This window comes from Rhinopithecus roxellana, chromosome 5 (genome assembly GCF_007565055.1).
Source record: "Rhinopithecus roxellana isolate Shanxi Qingling chromosome 5, ASM756505v1, whole genome shotgun sequence".
Taxonomy (NCBI): domain Eukaryota; kingdom Metazoa; phylum Chordata; class Mammalia; order Primates; family Cercopithecidae; genus Rhinopithecus; species Rhinopithecus roxellana.
In genome coordinates this window covers 65,245,714-65,263,392 of record NC_044553.1, presented here as the reverse complement: position 1 = coordinate 65,263,392, position 17,679 = coordinate 65,245,714, and the positions used below count along the sequence as shown (strand labels likewise).

General features: G+C 34.7%; 1 protein-coding gene across 4 annotated transcripts in view; it reads right to left on the bottom strand.

Moving 5' to 3' along the window:
- Positions 1-1,310: 1,310 nt before the first annotated feature.
- The window catches only part of VPS13C (vacuolar protein sorting 13 homolog C), a 190,067-nt gene continuing 173,698 nt past the window's right edge, over positions 1,311-17,679 (bottom strand). For 2 of the 4 annotated variants that reach the window (XM_010374226.2, XM_030930048.1), the window contains 4 exons: positions 13,002-13,090; positions 5,575-5,698; positions 4,080-4,163; positions 1,311-3,446 (listed from right to left, as the gene is read on the bottom strand). In XM_010374226.2, the coding sequence (XP_010372528.1) occupies positions 3,345-3,446; positions 4,080-4,163; positions 5,575-5,698; positions 13,002-13,090 (399 nt within the window). In that variant the 3' untranslated portion in view covers positions 1,311-3,344. Of the gene's footprint in view, positions 3,447-4,079; positions 4,164-5,574; positions 5,699-13,001; positions 17,556-17,679 lie in introns of all 4 variants that reach the window. The other 2 variants (XR_749202.2, XR_749201.2) reach the window with 2 other exon arrangements.

Genomic DNA, 17,679 nt, shown 5'->3' with positions numbered 1-17,679 from the left:
CGTACTCCCTCTCCTCCAGTGAGTCTGATTTTTTTAAAAAAATAAAACCTCCTGAGAGATTACATCTCCATATCCTGTCTTCTTTTTATTATTATATTATTATACTGTAAGTTCTAGGGTACATGTGCATAACGCACAGGTTTGTTACATATGTATACATGTGCCATGTTGGTGTGCTGCACCCATTAACTCATCATTCACATTAGGCTTCTTCTTAGAGCTGACACACATGGCACAGAACCCACTTTCATCAGTACTCATGGTCATTCTGGCAGTGATTCTCAACCACAAGGGCTTGTCCCCAGAAGACAAATGACCCCATTATGAGCAATCTTCTATCCTCTAAGAATCTTTGGTTTTTCTCCCCAATAAAAAGATGATTCTTCTAGCTCTGGCAATAATTGCAACTTAATATTAACTGGCATTGAGATCTGTAGAGCCCTTTAAGAATTTGATCATTTTAAGTCCAGAGCATTAATTTTTAGTCCTGGCTATACATTAGAAACACACAAGGAACTTTGTTAAAAATAGATATCCAGGCAGCACCAGATCAACATACTTAGAAACCCAAAGCACCAAAAAGATGGTAGTGTCCTCCTTCCTGCATAATTCAAAATGAAAACAATACTAAATCAGAAAACAGATGGAAGGAAGTCCACCCTGTATGGAATTTTTCTTAGAAAGCTTGGGTACATTTTTTTTGTTTGCTTGTTTTTGTTTTTTCTCTTTTTTTAATGCCCCTGCTTTGCTACAGCCCTCAGCATGAACTTATTCTTCCTACTGGATAATCCAGCACTGGGTGAGCCTTCCAAACGTGTAGTCTGAGCCCCATGTGCAAGAGGGAGAAGAGAAAGAGAGCAGTATGGTAGACCATCCCAGACTGCTATGCAGTCTCAGAAGGTCTGCAAGGCCACTGAAGTCTCCAAGCCAGAGTTGGCTGTCAGAGGGGTTCTGTGTCTCCTAGAATTTCTAGACTAAGTATGTCTTAATATAATTGCCATACTCAGCTAATCGCTGAGAGAAACTACAGAAGGCATGGACTCAGTGCAAATACCGCAATGGATTCCAAAGTGCAGCTGGGCCCCTAGGTCAACAGCATTCTCTGTAATCCCCCGGTATTGGAGGTCTGTGCCACAGATCTCCAGTGTGATAAAGGGGCTCAGTACCCCTGAGAAAAAGCTTATCTGACTAGTATCTGGTAAAGTCCTCCATAACTATTAATATAACTTCTCACTATTATTGGATTGGAAAAGGAAAAGGGAAAGAAAAAAATAAAGCAAATGTTACTTGAATAACACAAACCCACAAAGTTTTCACACCTGTAAACAATGTGCCAAATGTTTTATTTCTCTCATATGCAAGTAATTGACTCTCAAAACATTTAAAAAAAAAAACACATTATTATATTTTACCAATGAATTATTTCTGTCCCTGGAGATTAAATCAAATAAAAATGTTACAAATAGTATCAGTATAATATAATTTCTTAAATACATAGGACATTGTCAACAGCTGTGATTCATATGAAAAATACAATCAGATATCTCAAATTCCTAATTGTTTTAAAAACACAAAATACTAGAACACCTGCTATGAAATTGCTGATAATGATCCCTTTAATAAACTGCAATTAACCACTAATACAGAAATTCAATTTAAGCAAGAAGTTTTACATATTGTACTTTACAGAAAAAAAAAATTTTGAAAAAGTAATGACAAACAGAGATCAAACATTTAGGGCATTAGTTACTACATTCTCTTTTTAGAATATACATTAAGTAACACCAGTAAAATTTAAAGTTTTATGACCAGGCCTTAAAAAACATGAATGATGATGACAGAACCACTACCATACATAAACAAAAACAGAGCAAACCAAGTGCGTCCACATCTTCGTGAATTCAGTGATTTGAAATAAATGTTGTTATGTTAAACATTATTAGCAAGTCTAAAGGTTCAACCAAAAACCTTAAATATTTTTGAGTGTTTTTTAAAGTTTTAATAGTTTATCTCTGATCAAGGATGGAGAAAGGACAAAAAAAATACTGTACTGAAGTGATTCTCACAGGGCCTGCTCCCTCAAGGAATGCAGTGTCATTATATAGGCCTTATTTATATATAAAAAACCAAAGAATTTTCATTCTTCTTAATAAGTATTTAAAGTACATTCTAGGTGTGCATTAGGAGTAAATGTTAATTTGTGATTCCCTTAAGTCTTTCAACCTGTAAGAAACAATTTCTGGGAATATAAAAATACTGAATTTTACATATTTCAGAGTCTTGAGAAACTTAAGGTGCAATATTTTCATGTATCAGCAAATAATTGTGTCATATAAGCTCATCTTGAAAGAGCATGTAAATAGCTTCCAAATTTTTATAAATGCTACATTACGGAGGGCAGAGTGTAGATATTTTAAGGTTTGATTGTCCACATTTTTTTATTAGAGTGCAAGGAGGAAAAGTAAGCACCAAAGTAAAATATGCTTTATTCGAGGGAAAAACAGTGTTTTCATGAAAAGAAAGTAGAAAACATGTCATTTCTCCCTTTAGTGGCTTTTCTTCATTCAATTACCTGGCTTACAAAAAAATGTTAACTCAGTTCAATTATTGAACAAATCGCCCTTAAACAAAGTCAGGGTCCAACATTTGTCCATGGCTTAAAGCCTTTTCGCCAGCTGTGGTGGCTCATGCCTGTAATCCTAGCACTTTGGGAGGCCGAGGCAGGCGGATCACAAGGTCAGGAGTTCGACACCAGACTGACCAACATGATGAAACCCATCTCTACTAAAAATACAAAAAAAATTACCCGGGTGTGGTGGCATGCACCTGTAATCCTAGCTACTCAGGAGGCTGAGGCAGGAGAACTGCTTGAACACAGGAGGCAGAGACTGCAGTGAGCCAAGATCGCACCACTGCACTCCAGCCTGAGTGACAAAGCAAGACTCGGTCTCAAAAAAAAACAAAATAAAAAAACTTTTCAAAGACCACTGGTCATCCTAAGCTCCTTTCTTATTCTTCAGTAAGGCTTTAATTAAATATAAGCCTACTGACCTTTGCTTCACAATTTTAATATTAATGAAAATTTCATTCTGAGTTTGAAGTGATGTTTCTTCAAGGGTCTGACCCATTTGGGTGGCGGCATAGAATTGGACTGCTAACATATACATGGTTACAAAATTAGAGTAAAAACCAAAAGGTGAAAAAACTAGAAAACCCAATACTAGTTATTCTAGAAAAATTAAAGGATTGCTTGAAAAACTGTCTTTAGCAAGATAAAGCAGAGTGATTTATAGACAAGACCAGTGATTGTTTTTTCCCCCTGTTGTAGCCCCTGGGATCTGTGATTAAGATGGCACTTGGGGTCTGAGAAGTCTCACTGATGACTGCTTCATCAATTTTTGCTGCTGTCTCGTTGATTGTGCATCCTCAATGGCATTACATGCTCTCTGTAAAGTAAAATACTTATTATGATTTGTAAAGACAGGTATAGGCTCATTTAATTGAAGGGAAAGGTATGAAAGCAAGGGCTGAAGCTCTCCAAACAGGACCAATAGCTAAGGACCAAGGATAGAGTCCAGATATGTCAAATAAAAATAAGACCCTTGTACCCGACTGAGTCCACAGTATATTATTTTAAGTTTATATATCCATCCACGGTTATAATTGGGAGAGCTTTGGGAGAAATAATGGCATTCATTATAAGAGGCTTTTTTTTTTTTTTTCTTTTGAGACGGAGTCTCACTCTGTTGCCCGGGCTGGAGTGCAGTGGCTGGATCTCAGCTCACTGCAAGCTCCGCCTCCCGGGTTCACGCCATTCTCCTGCCTCAGCCTCCCGAGTAGCTGGGACTACAGGCGCCCACCACCTCGCCCGGCTAGTTTTTTGTATTTTTTTAGTAGAGACGGGGTTTCACCATGTTAGCCAGGATGGTCTTGATCTCCTGACCTCGTGATCCGGCCGTCTCGGCCTCCCAAAGTGCTGGGATTACAGGCTTGAGCCACCGCGCCCAGCCTATAAGAGGCTTTTAAAAAGGTATTTCAGCTAAAAAAAAAAATGGAGGCGTGCTCTTTAAATTGTTTACCTCTGCTGTGGTGGTGTCCTTCAGGTAAACGTTTCGAACACAGCCTTGATTGGCACTGTCTTTTTTGTGGAACAGACCCTGTTCCTGTTTCAAAAGAAACAATGATAGAAAAGAAATTATTCTGAGGAAGAAAAAAATCCTAACTTTTAATTGTATACTTAAACGTCAACTCTATTTTAAAACAAGTAGACTAACCAAATACACATATTCAAGTAAGACATGAAATACATCATCTTGGAACAAGGACAGTATTTCCATATGTGAGTTGTTAGAATTTATAAAATTGGATGAGCATACATCTATCTGTATAAAATAATGGCTTTCTGCAGGCTATGATAAATAGCCTACAGAAACACCACTTGGTAACTCATCACATCTGAGAAATCAAAAAAACCCTTCCCTCATTTCTTTGGCTGATACATAAAATTTCTGTATAATGTAAAATACATTGAGTCAATTCTCACCATTGATGTGAAAGAAAAAGTGATAACTGAGGAAACTGTAAAATATATGCACAGTGACATAGTCTTTCCTAGTTTGAAAACTGTACTTCATACACCAAGACATTCCTTAAATTTTGGCACTCTACAATGCAGTAATGCTGAAATATAAAATGGCAGGGTAACATGGTATTTCCTTTTATTTATAAATTTCCATGAAAAGATAAGTAAACATAAATTAAAGGGTACCAGTACTCACATCTATAGCTATTAAATTTCACAGTAAATGTTCTTCTGGCTACTAAATTTCACGGTAAACGTTTTGCAGATAGTTTCACTAATAGAAATAACATTGTTTAGGGAAAACAAATACACTAAAGAAATTACCATATTTAGAATAACAATTTATAGTTTTGTAAAGGCATGAAAATAAATTTATAATATATATAATGTAACAAACATATTTCAAAGAAAGTTAAGTACTTGAGTCTAAGAACTACGCAAAAGATGGAGTATCACTTTTACAAATTACTATGTAATTAAAATAAAAGTGCTTCCTTACAAAATGATGGGAGAAAAGACATAAAAGTATTATTAAACACTTAAATTGTATTAGCATTCCATAAATGCCAAATATTACAAAACATAGGAATTTTGGATACATTTATTTTTATCAAATCACTTAATAATCTTCTAAAAACCTAAAAAGAGGGAATCTTTCCAGAAATATCTAAGATTATAGCAATATGGGTGTCCATATGAAGTTAAAAAAAAAAAACTCTCCTATTTACTAATGCTTAATTCTACAAAAAAGAAAATATCAGCATATCAGAATCTTAATTATTTGGGTGGGCAGACTGATATTTCACTCTATGCAATCAAGACTGCCAGAAAATAAAGTACAGTTATACAAATAAATTGATTACATCTTTCTTTACGTCTCAGCATATAGTAGTAATAATGACACTAATCCTTCAAACATTTTTTGTAGTTAACTGCAAAACAGTCTGAAAGCAATGAATTCTTAGCTCTAAAGGTGTGACATGTTTTCTTACCTTAACTGAAATTTTTAGCACATTTTCACTGACACTAGGAGGAAATACAAAATCTTCAAATGGACATTGCCAGTCTACAGACATAAGGCCCAGGATTTCAACTTCCTTTATACACAACACTCGCCTATTTTGAAAAAGAAAACAATAATGATGAAGACAGTTTATTCTCGCCAATATTTCACCCTGTTGGATGGCAGAGGGAGCACTTGCTTAGAAAACAATACAAACTGGCACTAAAAAAAAACCTGCTTCATTGTTTTTAAGTCGAGATAACTGTCAAATAAAGAGCAAATACGACACCTACCAAGTAACAAAGTAGACTTTCAAAAATTCCCCTTCTGTCAGTCTTGCAGAATTCAGAAAAGTGAAACTTTTTTTTTCTTTTTCTTTTTTGTTTTCTTTTTTGGTTAACTGACCAAAAAAGCTGATAGGGAAATCATCTTTGCAACACATAAGAAACAGGCTGTGTTCTCATCGGGGGAGCAATAAAGGCAGAAGCTCCTGAAAATGTTTTACTTGGAAAATTATTAATTGCTCTTTACTGTCAGCCATTTATGCCTTCCAGTCAAGAATGAACGTGAAGGAAATGTCATAAACCTTAAATGTCAGCAAAGATTCACTTGAGGCCTACTAATAAAGATCAGATTTGAACACTTTAATGCTAATATACTTTATCATAGAGTATCTTATTTTATTCAATGGCAATTAAAAAAAATAACAGAACCCTTAAAGGGCATCCACATTGATTTCTCAGTGTGTGATTCATTTTGATTACTCATACAACTATACCTAAAATTAAGCTTCTATTACAGAAAGCAAAATTACAAAAGAAGAGAAGGACTATTAATTCAATACATATTTAGGGTGCCAGAGAAACAAGGAAGATAATTCTGTTGAGAGGTGCTCACTGGCTAGAGGAGAAACAAACACGTAAATAAATGCTACAGCACAATTAGACAAGGGCTGTAACAGAGTGTGCAGATTAGTCTTTTGGAGCAAGAGAGAGAGAGGAACAGATCGTATTGGTAAAGTAGGTGACATAGGAGTTGACTCTTGAAAGGAAGGAGTTCTCTACGTGGGTAAGGGAAATGACAGTCCAGACAAAAGGAGGAAACACACTGACACATAAAGGAGTATAAAAAACGAAAGACTTATTTGAGGAATGTGGAGGTCTGCAGCTGGAATACCAGATAGATACCAAGGTGAAGTGGCGAGAAAATGAGCTTAGCACCAGACCTTGAAGGGCTATTTTTTTTTCCTTTTATAACATTTTTCACTTTTAATGAAATAGGAAATGACATGATAATGTTGTTTCACTTTTAATGAAGAGGAAATGACATGATAATGTTTATTATTTTAGATTCATGGTTCTGGTGGTAAACAGAAGGGAGGTGGCAAACAGAGTGGCAATAGACAATCAAGGTAAGAAGTTAACGGCAATAGTTCAATCAGGAGACAATGAAAGCCTCAAGTGTAGCAGTGGCTCTGAGAAGTGAGAAGAAAGGGCTAGATACGAGATGTTTAGAAGGTAAACATGAATGAACATGGTGACCAATGGAGGGTGGAGAACCAAAATAGATCCCTGGCATTATATTTCTCAGCAGAGGTGCTATGAAATTGTGGACTTGCATGGCATAGCCTTGTGCACTGGACAAAGTTGAACATCCCTAGCCCCAGCCTAGTAAGTGGCAGTAGTGTCCTGCAATCACTGTGGCAATCTCCAACACCACCATACATTTGCAAACAGTCTCCACCACCTACACTCCTGGCCCCAGTTGATAATCCGCTGATAGAGCTAAGGATGGCTGTTACAAATCCTCATGCCAAACACAATTCATTATTCCAAATATCTTTAAACTCTTCTCTTTACCATCCCAATAATACCACTGTTCTCCTACCACCTAGAATGACTCCTTCATTTTCTCCCTCTTGCACCATGTTTGCCTGGGTTCAAATCTTGGTCTTCCACTTACACACTCTCTCAGAATGGTCTCTCAGAAAGATCTCAACTCCAGATTTTTATCCAGACTCCAACTATCTATCTATCTATCTATCTATCTATCTATCTATCTATCTATCTATCTATCTATCTAATCTCCCTCCCTATCATGTATTCCCTTCTCCTCTACCTCCACTCAGTCACCAAGCCTTGTCTCGTAAGTCAAATCCTCATTCTTTAGGCCCTCCCCACTTCCTACTATGATAGCTGCCACGGTCTTTGTGGTGGACAGAATTCTAAGACAGTCCCCAAGATTCCCCAACCCTGGTATATATCTCTGTACAGTTCCCTGGATTTTGAATATAATGGATTTCATTTCCAAGATTAGGTTTTGTTATAAGGCACAGGTGACTTTAAGCCAAAATTGTTTATGTAGGTGGGCCTGACCTAAGTTCATGGACTCTAAATCTGGGTAAGAGACCAAGAAGTCAGAGATTCAAAGCATCCTTGCTGGGTTGGAATAAGGGTAGCTTCTAGGAGCTAAGAGCAGCCTGCTGGCTGACAGAGGTCAAAGAAACAGGGATCTTAGAATTCTGCCAACAATAGCAAATGAGCTTTGAAGTGGATTCTGTGGTAATTCGTTGTGCAGCAACAGAAAACTTATACAGTCTCTAACTGGTCTCCTTGCCTCCGGACTGATTCTCTTCCAGTATAACATCCAAACCACCAAGGATCTTTTAAAACTACAAGCCTCATCATATTACTTGCTTACAAACCTTCTGTGGGATAGCAAAAAAGAGAGATTACTCATGTGTGTACTATTCTGTGTGAGAAGCTACAAGTGATATCAAACAAAAAAACAACAGATAGCCAGGTGTGATGGCTCATGCCTGTAATACCAGCACTTTGAGAGACCAAGGCAGGAGGACTGCTTGAGCCTAGAGTTCAAGACCAGCCTGGGCAATATAGTGAGACTCCATCTCTACAAAAAAATTAGCTGGTGCATGCCTGTGGTACCAAGTATGTGAGAGGCTGAGGTGGGAGAATCACCGGATCCCAGAGAAGTCAAGAATGCAGTGAACCACGATCGAGCCACTGCACTCCAGACTGGGCAATGAAAATGAGAACCTGTTTCAAAAAAACAAAATAGCAAACTAGACCTTAAGCAAAAACCAGTGATTCTCCATCACATTAATGATACAACCTAAACCCTTAAAATCTTATGAGCTGCTACCTATGACTCATCTCCCAACACTAACATCCTACCATCCAGCCATTCCACACTGATCTTACTGGTCAAAGTGCCATACTGTTGTATGCCTCCGCTTGCCTCTAGTTTACCTATGCAAGAGCTACATACTCAAGACTCAGCTCAAGCACTCCCTCATCTATACAAGCCTCCCTGACACTTTTCCTATGATACTGTGGTCCGCATCTTACTGTACCAACAGTTTTCCGTATGTCCTCAGAGACTCTGTCTATCGCTTTTCTTAGCACCTATCATACTGTGATGTCACCGATAATTTGTAGCCCCCCACCCATTAAAACAGGGAAGGGACAGAGATGTAACTTTATCTCTGTGTCCCTGTATTTGTCATATGTTGATGCTTTTTTTTTTAATCTGCTCAATAATCAATTTCTCAATAAAGATTACTAAAATAAACAAAGCAGAGTTAGGAACAACGAGCGAAGCTATAGTCTAAGAAATTTAGGACATGAGAACTTGTGTTTTGTTTTTAAAAACTCATTAGAAAAAAAAACATTAAGGGACTAAGTTTTGGGTGAATTTCAAAATTAAAAAAAGCTATATACTGAGAAACTCAATTAGTAATCATTAACATGTCAATAATACATTTGACAAAAAGGGCTAATATCATTAATTTGCAAAATGTTCTTTAAATTCAGTAAGAAAAAGACTAACATACCAATGAAAAATGAGCAAAGAATATGAACAAGTAATTCACAAATTAGCAAATATAAATAGATGATGATATATTAAAAGGTTCATGCTCAACAGTAATCAAAGAAATGCTAATTAAAACAAAAAATTATTTTCTACCCATCAAGCTAGCAAAAAGTAAGTTTAAATGATAAAACCTAGTCTCAGCAAAACACAGGAGAAAGAACACTTCATATATTGTTGGGTGGTATGTAAAAAACCAATACAACCTTTCTGAAAAATGACTTGGCGATATATAGAAAGGACCTCAAAACTCTTCACAACTTTTAAATTAGCAATCCCACTTTTAAAATTTTATTCTAATAAAATAATAGAAAAAATATTTGGTTACAAATATATAACAATAAGATATTAGGGAAAAAATGTCCAATAACAAAAGAGTATTTGAATAAATTATAGTATATCCACAAATACAAAATTATGCAGTCATTAAAAATCACATTGTCAAAGAATATTTAATGCTTTGGAAAGATGATCACAGTATACTGAAAATGAAAAACTAACAAGACTAAAATGTAATAATGCATTTTTTTGTACATAGTTTTCATAAAATGTGCCAGCTAATGTGGTTATCTCTGGGTGCTGAGATTGCTTGTAAAGGATATTTTTAGAGGTTATCATATAATCTGTTATTCAAACCAGGATGTTTTTAAGAATGAAAGGAATAGCTATTGATAATTTCATAGGGACAAAACGTGCAAGCAAACCTACTGTGTCCTAGGCAAACCAGAATGTATGTATGGTTAGTTATTTTCATTTTCTTTTTCTTTTTCTTTTTTTTGAGACAGAGTCTTGCTCTGGTGCCCAGGCTGGAGTGCAGTGGTGCAACCTCGGTTCACTACAACCTTCGCCTCCCAGGTTTAAGTGATTCTCCTGCGTCAGCCTCCCAGAGAGCTGGGATTACAGGCATGCGCCACCAAGTCCAGCTAATTTTTTGCATTTTTCAGTACAGATGAGGTTTCACCAGGTTGACCAGGCTGGTCTCAAACTCCCGACCTCAGGTGATCTGCCCGTCTCAGCCTCTCAAAGTGCTGGGATTACAGGCTTGAGCCACCACACCCAGCCTATTTTCATCTCCTTATTGTCAATACTGGGGTGACCAAACTGTGCTCTTCAAGCCAAATCCAGCCCAAGACCTGTTTTAATATATAAAATTTTACTGGAACACAGCTATGGCATTCTTGTACATATTGTTCATAGCTGTTTTCTTACTATAAGGGCAAAAATAAAAGGTTGAGAAATATAGTATGGCCCTTAAAACCTAAATTTTACTATCTGTCCCTTTAAAGAAAGTTTGTTGACTCCTGATCTATGTTATCTACAATGAACAGCCATAACTTTAGCAATAAAAATTATTTTGGGGCCGGGCGCGGTGGCTCAAGCCTGTAATCCCAGCACTTTGGGAGGCCGAGACGGGCGGATCACGAGGTCGGGAGATCGAGACCATCCTGGCTAACACTGTGAAACCCCGTCTCTACTAAAAAATACAAAAAACTAGCCGGGCGAGGTGGCGGGCGCCTGTAGTCCCAGCTACTCGGGAGGCTGAGGCAGGAGAATGGCGTAAACCCGGGAGGCGGAGCTTGTAGTGAGCTGAGATCCGGCCACTGCACTCCAGCCCGGGCGACAGAGTGAGACTCCGTCTCAAAAAAAAAAAAAAAAAAAAAAATTATTTTGGATGTGGTGGTGCATGTATGTCTATAGTCCAGGCTACTCAGCAGGCTGAGGCTGGAGGATCACCTGAGTCAGGAGTTTGAGTCCAGCCTGGCCATATCTTTAAAAAAGAAAATGTTATTTTTAAGAATACTAAATTTGGAAGAAATGCTACTATTTTAATATCATCATTAAAGGTCTAACTGATTACCATAATGATAACTACCTCAATCAAATAAATTCTTGTTAGAAAGAGTCTACTAAGGCCAGGTGCTGTGGCTCATGCCTGTAATCCTGGCACTTTGGGATGCCAAGGTGGGCGGATCACTTGAGGCCAGGAGTTCAAGACTAGCCTGGCCAACATAACAAAACACTGTCTCTAATAAAAATACAAAAATTAGCCGGGCATAGTGGTGCATGCCTGTAATCCCAGCTACTGGAGAGGCTGAGGCACAAGAATCACTTGAACCCAGGAGGTGGAGGTTGCAGTGAGCTGAGATCGCACCACTGGACTCCAGCCTGGGTGACAGATTGAGACCCTGTCTCAAAAAAAAAAAGGGGGGGGGGAAGAAAAGGAAAAAGAAAACACAAGGAGAGGAGAGGAGAGGAGAGAGGAGAGGAGAAGAAAGAAAAGAAGAGAAAAGAGAAAAGAAAAGAGTACTAAGTAAGGTTAGCAAGGAAACCAACTCATAGTATTTAGTGGTCAGGTATATTTTACTAATTACCTCCTAAACAACTCCATCAGTAACTAAATTTTAAATGATGATGATTTTTCAATGTACGTGAAGAAAAATCAAATATATAATGTATACAGTAATACACCCATAGAATGGCTTAAATCAAGTAAGTACTAAAGTAATACGTATTACCAAAAAACCCCCAAATTGATTCTCATTGCCTAGTACTGAATTATATAAAAGCGATATAATTTTAAAATGAATTAACACATTGCAACAGCTAAATACAATATCTAAGACAAATAAACATTGTTTTGGCTTAATCTATTGAAGATGACATAAAATTATGGACATAAAAAATAAGTGATTACTTGTCAAAGTCATAAAATCTGCTTTTTAGATTGTTTTGTGAATATTTTTACCTCTCAACTAATGAGCAAATCACATGACTGGAGAATCCTCTCTTACATGAGGATTCTTACATGACTGGTTAACCTCTTATCCTGTCATTCAGCTTTCCTTTCTTCCCATTCAAATAAATTTAAATGCAGTCATGAGGAATCTAATGCACATTTTGCCTACTGTAAGAACTCTGCCTTACTCTTATAAAGCTCATCACTAAGAAAGTTCTGAAAATTATTAAACTATAATTGTCATTTTGGGATAAGTTTACTATCTAGGATAAATCCCAGGAAAATAAGCTTCGTAGTTCAGTCTAAGTTCTTGTAATTAGAAAAATTATCTACCACAACCAAATGCTTAGGAAAAGCTGAGATAAACATATAGAAGTAATGTCATCCTTTAAAAGTGGTATGCTAATCACTCAAAATAAAACTTAGTAAGAAAAGTGATTCATGAATTAATCCTCCATAATTGGACTTGTAATTCAAGAATAAGGGTATCACTATTACAGGTATAAAGCCTATTCTAGATTCTCTCAGTAGTTGTGTAACTTGGGTAAGTCCCTAAGCCACACTGAGTCTCAGTTTCAGCATCTTTAAGATGAGGAGGTTGGAACAGAAAATCTCAAAGGACGTATTTAGATCTGTATTGTTGCGATTCTATGAAAATGAACATTTTGCCATTCACTTTGGAGAATTTCCAGTACAATTCTCCAAATCTTCTGCCATTTTAGCCTTCAAAATTCTTGTGACCTATGCAACTAAGTAGTATTTGGAAAAATGTCTCTTCAAGTCAGTACCTATTTGTAACCATAAGGATTGTCTTCTTGCTTCCAGGAATAGCACAGTGGTATCGGTAAGTCTCTCCTTCCAACTTTTTGATATGATTCTGAAAAGGAAACCAGGCTCTAGATTTGGGAAGTATATGCATTTCAGTAGTATTTACAATACTGTATATTATCTAATTATAATAATAGTGTTAGGAAAACATTTATTAAAAATAAAAGCACAATTCTACATATTGGTACATGAAGCTAGAAAAATATTCACAGCATGTTTGTAAGTTAACCTCCACTGCAGCCTTAAAAGAAAAACATGTATTAAATGCTTACCAAGTGGTCTTCTGGCAAAATATATTTTGTTCTGTAGTAACTTAGAAATATTAAAATATCTACCAGGAATTATCACACATTTTAATTAAGAAACATATGCTAATATAAAATGACTACATTAACATTACAGGGGCTTTGAAATAGGTGTCATTGGTAGGATGTTGGGGTGGGTCTCTGAACTACCTAACATAAAATAGAAAATTTTGAAAATGTGGTTCTAAAACTTTTTTCAGAGCACAGTTCATATTTTTTGTCAGTTCTTTTTTTTTTTTTTTTAATCATGGGGGGGTCTGTGATCTCTCTCAAAGATTAAGAACCACTGGTTTACAGACAGTTATTAATAGATATTATACACATAATAAAATTCCAAGATAAGTAATGTTTAATGCTTCAAACATTTGATCTCATAGGTTAAACATGCATGGAGAAGTATATTTATCTATCAAATTATATTTCTTATAGAAAAGAAAATATGACAATATTAATATGAACAATTTCTAAGATTTCAAAATAGCTGGCACAATTTATTTCTAAAAACAAATATGAGCATAAAGTAATTCAAGTATAAGTAGTAGCACATTAAAACACATTTATTTTCCTTTTCAGCTATCTCAACAGTATTGTGACTTGAATTAGTCAAATATTAAAAACAAAAGTTTTTTTAATAATGAATGCTAATGAAATACTATTACTGACATTATATATAATGCATGGTTGAAAATAGATAATATATATGAAAATACAGAACATAAATATACTGAATAAATAAGACCTTAACATTTTATGACCAAGAATATAATGCCAATATTATTAAAAGGATAATATAATCAATATAACCACAGAGAAATCACACTTGATATTATTTCAATGCTTAAATATACATTTTTTTAAAGTTGCTTGGTACCTAGTCATTCCTTGACAATTGCAAAAAGCCATGAATAAGGAAGAGGAATCCACAAAGAACTGGGATCTCATCTTCAGAATGAGTCTCAGAGAGGACTGCAGATTTCACAGCAATACTTACTTGTTTCACAATTCACTTGTGCGAATTAGCTAAAATCTTTTAACATTTATGCCTTAATTTTTTCAAAGAGAAAATGGGAAATGAATTTAATAATGTAATGCATTTATCATCAGCTTGAAATTTAAATATGTTAAAATATTTAGATGTGAAATGCAAGTACAAGAAATACTACCCATTTTCTATCTTGTAGGCATTTTTGTTACTTATTAGGCTACTGTGCTTCAAGCCATTGAGAGCTTTTAAAATATAATTTATCACCACAATACACTTTAGAAAACTTGTTCTCAGCACTACTAAAAACCCACTACACTCTGAGATTCAGATTAAGGCATTCAGTCACTAATGACAGCAGGAGACCAAATTAGTTGATAAAATATTCACGTCCCCTTCCCAAAAATGCAACTTGAGGAATTTAACAATACTTTGCAAAAGCCCTTTACCCAGTAGTTCAATTTTTTCAAGTAAATTCTATGGAAATATGAAAAAGCAAACAAGATATAAAAAACCAAAATGTATAGTGATGTTTATTACAGCATTATTACTGTTAGTAAAATAATAAACAAATTTAATGTCATGTATTAAGAGGAGTTAATAATGTTATCTCAATAGATGGTAATACAAGAATTAAAAATGTTAATGAAGCATTTCTAAGACCATGGAAAAACACAACTAAAACTAAAAAGCAAGAAATGTGGTTTTAAATGTTGTATGATCATAAGTATGTGAACCAAAATGAGTATTAAATGACTATACATACATACATATAATGTATCTATATATATGTGTATATATGTATGGTATGTGTATATATGTACATGTATGTGTGTATATATGTGTATATGTGTATATATGTATGGTATGTATATATATGTGTAAATATGTGTGTATATGTGTATATATGTGTATGTATGTATACATGTATGTGTATGTGTACATGTATTGTGTATATGTGTATATATATGTATATGTATATATGTGTATATGTGTATGTGTGTATATATGTGTGTATATGTGTGTATGTGTATATATATGTATGTGTGTATATATGTGTGTGTGTATATATGTATGTGTGTATATATGGGTGTGTGTATAAATATATATGAAGATTAGAGGATAAGTAGAATAGTACATCTCATGAAAACATATGATTTAGTAACTCCCAAAGCTACGTATTGAAGAATACAGAGTACTACTTAGGAGAAAAAGGATCAAAAGATCTCCAAATAAATTATTTAGAATTTGGCCATATTACAAAGGGCTAAAAGGATATAATTTTATACTCTAATGTTCTTTAATATTTCCATGTTTTGTTATACTTGGTCCCTTAAGGACAGAAGGCTTCTTTTGTATCCAGTACAGTCTAAATAATCAATAAATATTTTTACCCAACTGACTGATCACAGCAAGATGGGCAAAGAATGAAATAGCCTAAATATCTCAATTATCCATGCCCACACTTGACATCCATGGCAAAAACTACCAAGTCCTCTCATTAGTGTATAATCATGCTATTTCTTCCAGTAATTATAATAATGCATTAAAGTTTTAAAAGTTGTCTGATATCTTAATTAAAACTAAGAAATCAGACAAGATTATATATTTAGACAAAATAATTAAAAGTTTCTTGAAGTTTTGTGCTTTTTTACAGAGTTATAAAAAGATATCACAAGGAAAAAATTAATAAAGAGCTAAACAAAACAATTAAGAAAAAATCTTAAGTTACAGGAGTTCTCAAAAGTAAGTCTCATTAAAATAGCAATACAACCAGTAAAATTAAAAATTGTTACTTTTAGAATCTCAGGAAGGGTAACTATTGGAGATGATTTAAGTCAGCACCTTGAATTAGTTATTTGTGCTTGACTCTCCTAGAAAACTGCATGTGGTGACATTTTTGCCATCGCTAAATTAGGCAAAAGAAAGGTTTGTCAGCAACATTTACATGTTTTGTTATACTTGGTCCCTTAAGGACAGAAGTAATTTCCTTTGTATATCTAGCACAGGCTGGTTTTTGGATGTCAGTCTTTCTTCTTTAAAGTGCTTATTTTAAACATAAAACATTCAATTTATTATTTTGATAACTGCAATCCTTAAAATACATAATCCAACTGAACAATTATATGTTAATAGTTTCATTCTCTTCAAATACACAACACACTAAATCTAAGTTTATACTTTGGCTTTGTTTCTGAGGTGAAACATGAAAGTTGCTAGATAAGACACTGTTAAATTAAACATTTCCATCATTTGTTACAAAAAAAGAAATTGAAACATAACTTATGTTGAGAACTAAGAGGGTACTAATTTCAAAAATAATGATTTATAATTATTTTTTCTCTCATTAAGATAATAAAACCTCTCTAAGGATTTAAAAGCAAAAAGTTGGTTTTTGAAAATAAAGAAATCTATGTATTCAAGTGCCATATAGCAATCTGCATAATTACATATTCAACTTCTATCTACATTAATTAAAACTAATAATTATGAAACAAGTATCACCAACAAGGAGATTCAATATTTGAAAAGCAGAAATGCTAAACGCTGAAAATGTATATAACATAATTAGAAAATGACTATCATTTATTTAGCAACAGTACCAAGGGGTTAAACAGGAAAAAGAGGGATGAGGAAACATCCTCAAAATTAACGTGCCAACTATTATTTGAGGTCTAAGGGCAGGCCCAGAGCAACTGACAATTCAATTATTAAAGCAGATGTTCCAGTTAATAGCCCTGTAACTTAAGTAAATTTAGAGTCATTTGTGAAACAGAAAGCTACGTAATTCCATCATCACGACTCACAAACATAGACATATTCACTAAATTGGACATAATAATTGTCCTGTTTTTCAATTTTACCTGAAATGCACATGAACACCATAAGATAAAATTTTTGAAATGATAATAACAATATCTGTTTCTGAGCTCAATATAGTCTTTCATCTATTAAATGGAGAAGAGAGTTGATTCTCTGCATCCTTTAATATTTTATACTAATCTCTTATTTCAGTACAGTATTACCAGGGATATCACAAGTTTTTATCTGTAGTCAAGCCACTACTATGAAAAGTTCAGATGGAGGTGAGAGTTTTAAAGAAAATTTCATTAAAATTGACAATGGAATTCAGACACAGTCAATTAATACCACAGTTTGTTTTGATTTTTAAGGATGAAATCAAGTAGTAGTTTAGGAAACATTTATTCCTGTACTTCCAGTTCTTGCTGTGCAGGCAGAAAAACAAAGAAAATAAAGTTAGAAGCATGCAGAAAGATAGATAAAATGTAATCATATACAATAAAAACCAAAGGAAGAACAATTAAGAGGCATTTTATTTTAAAGTCAAGG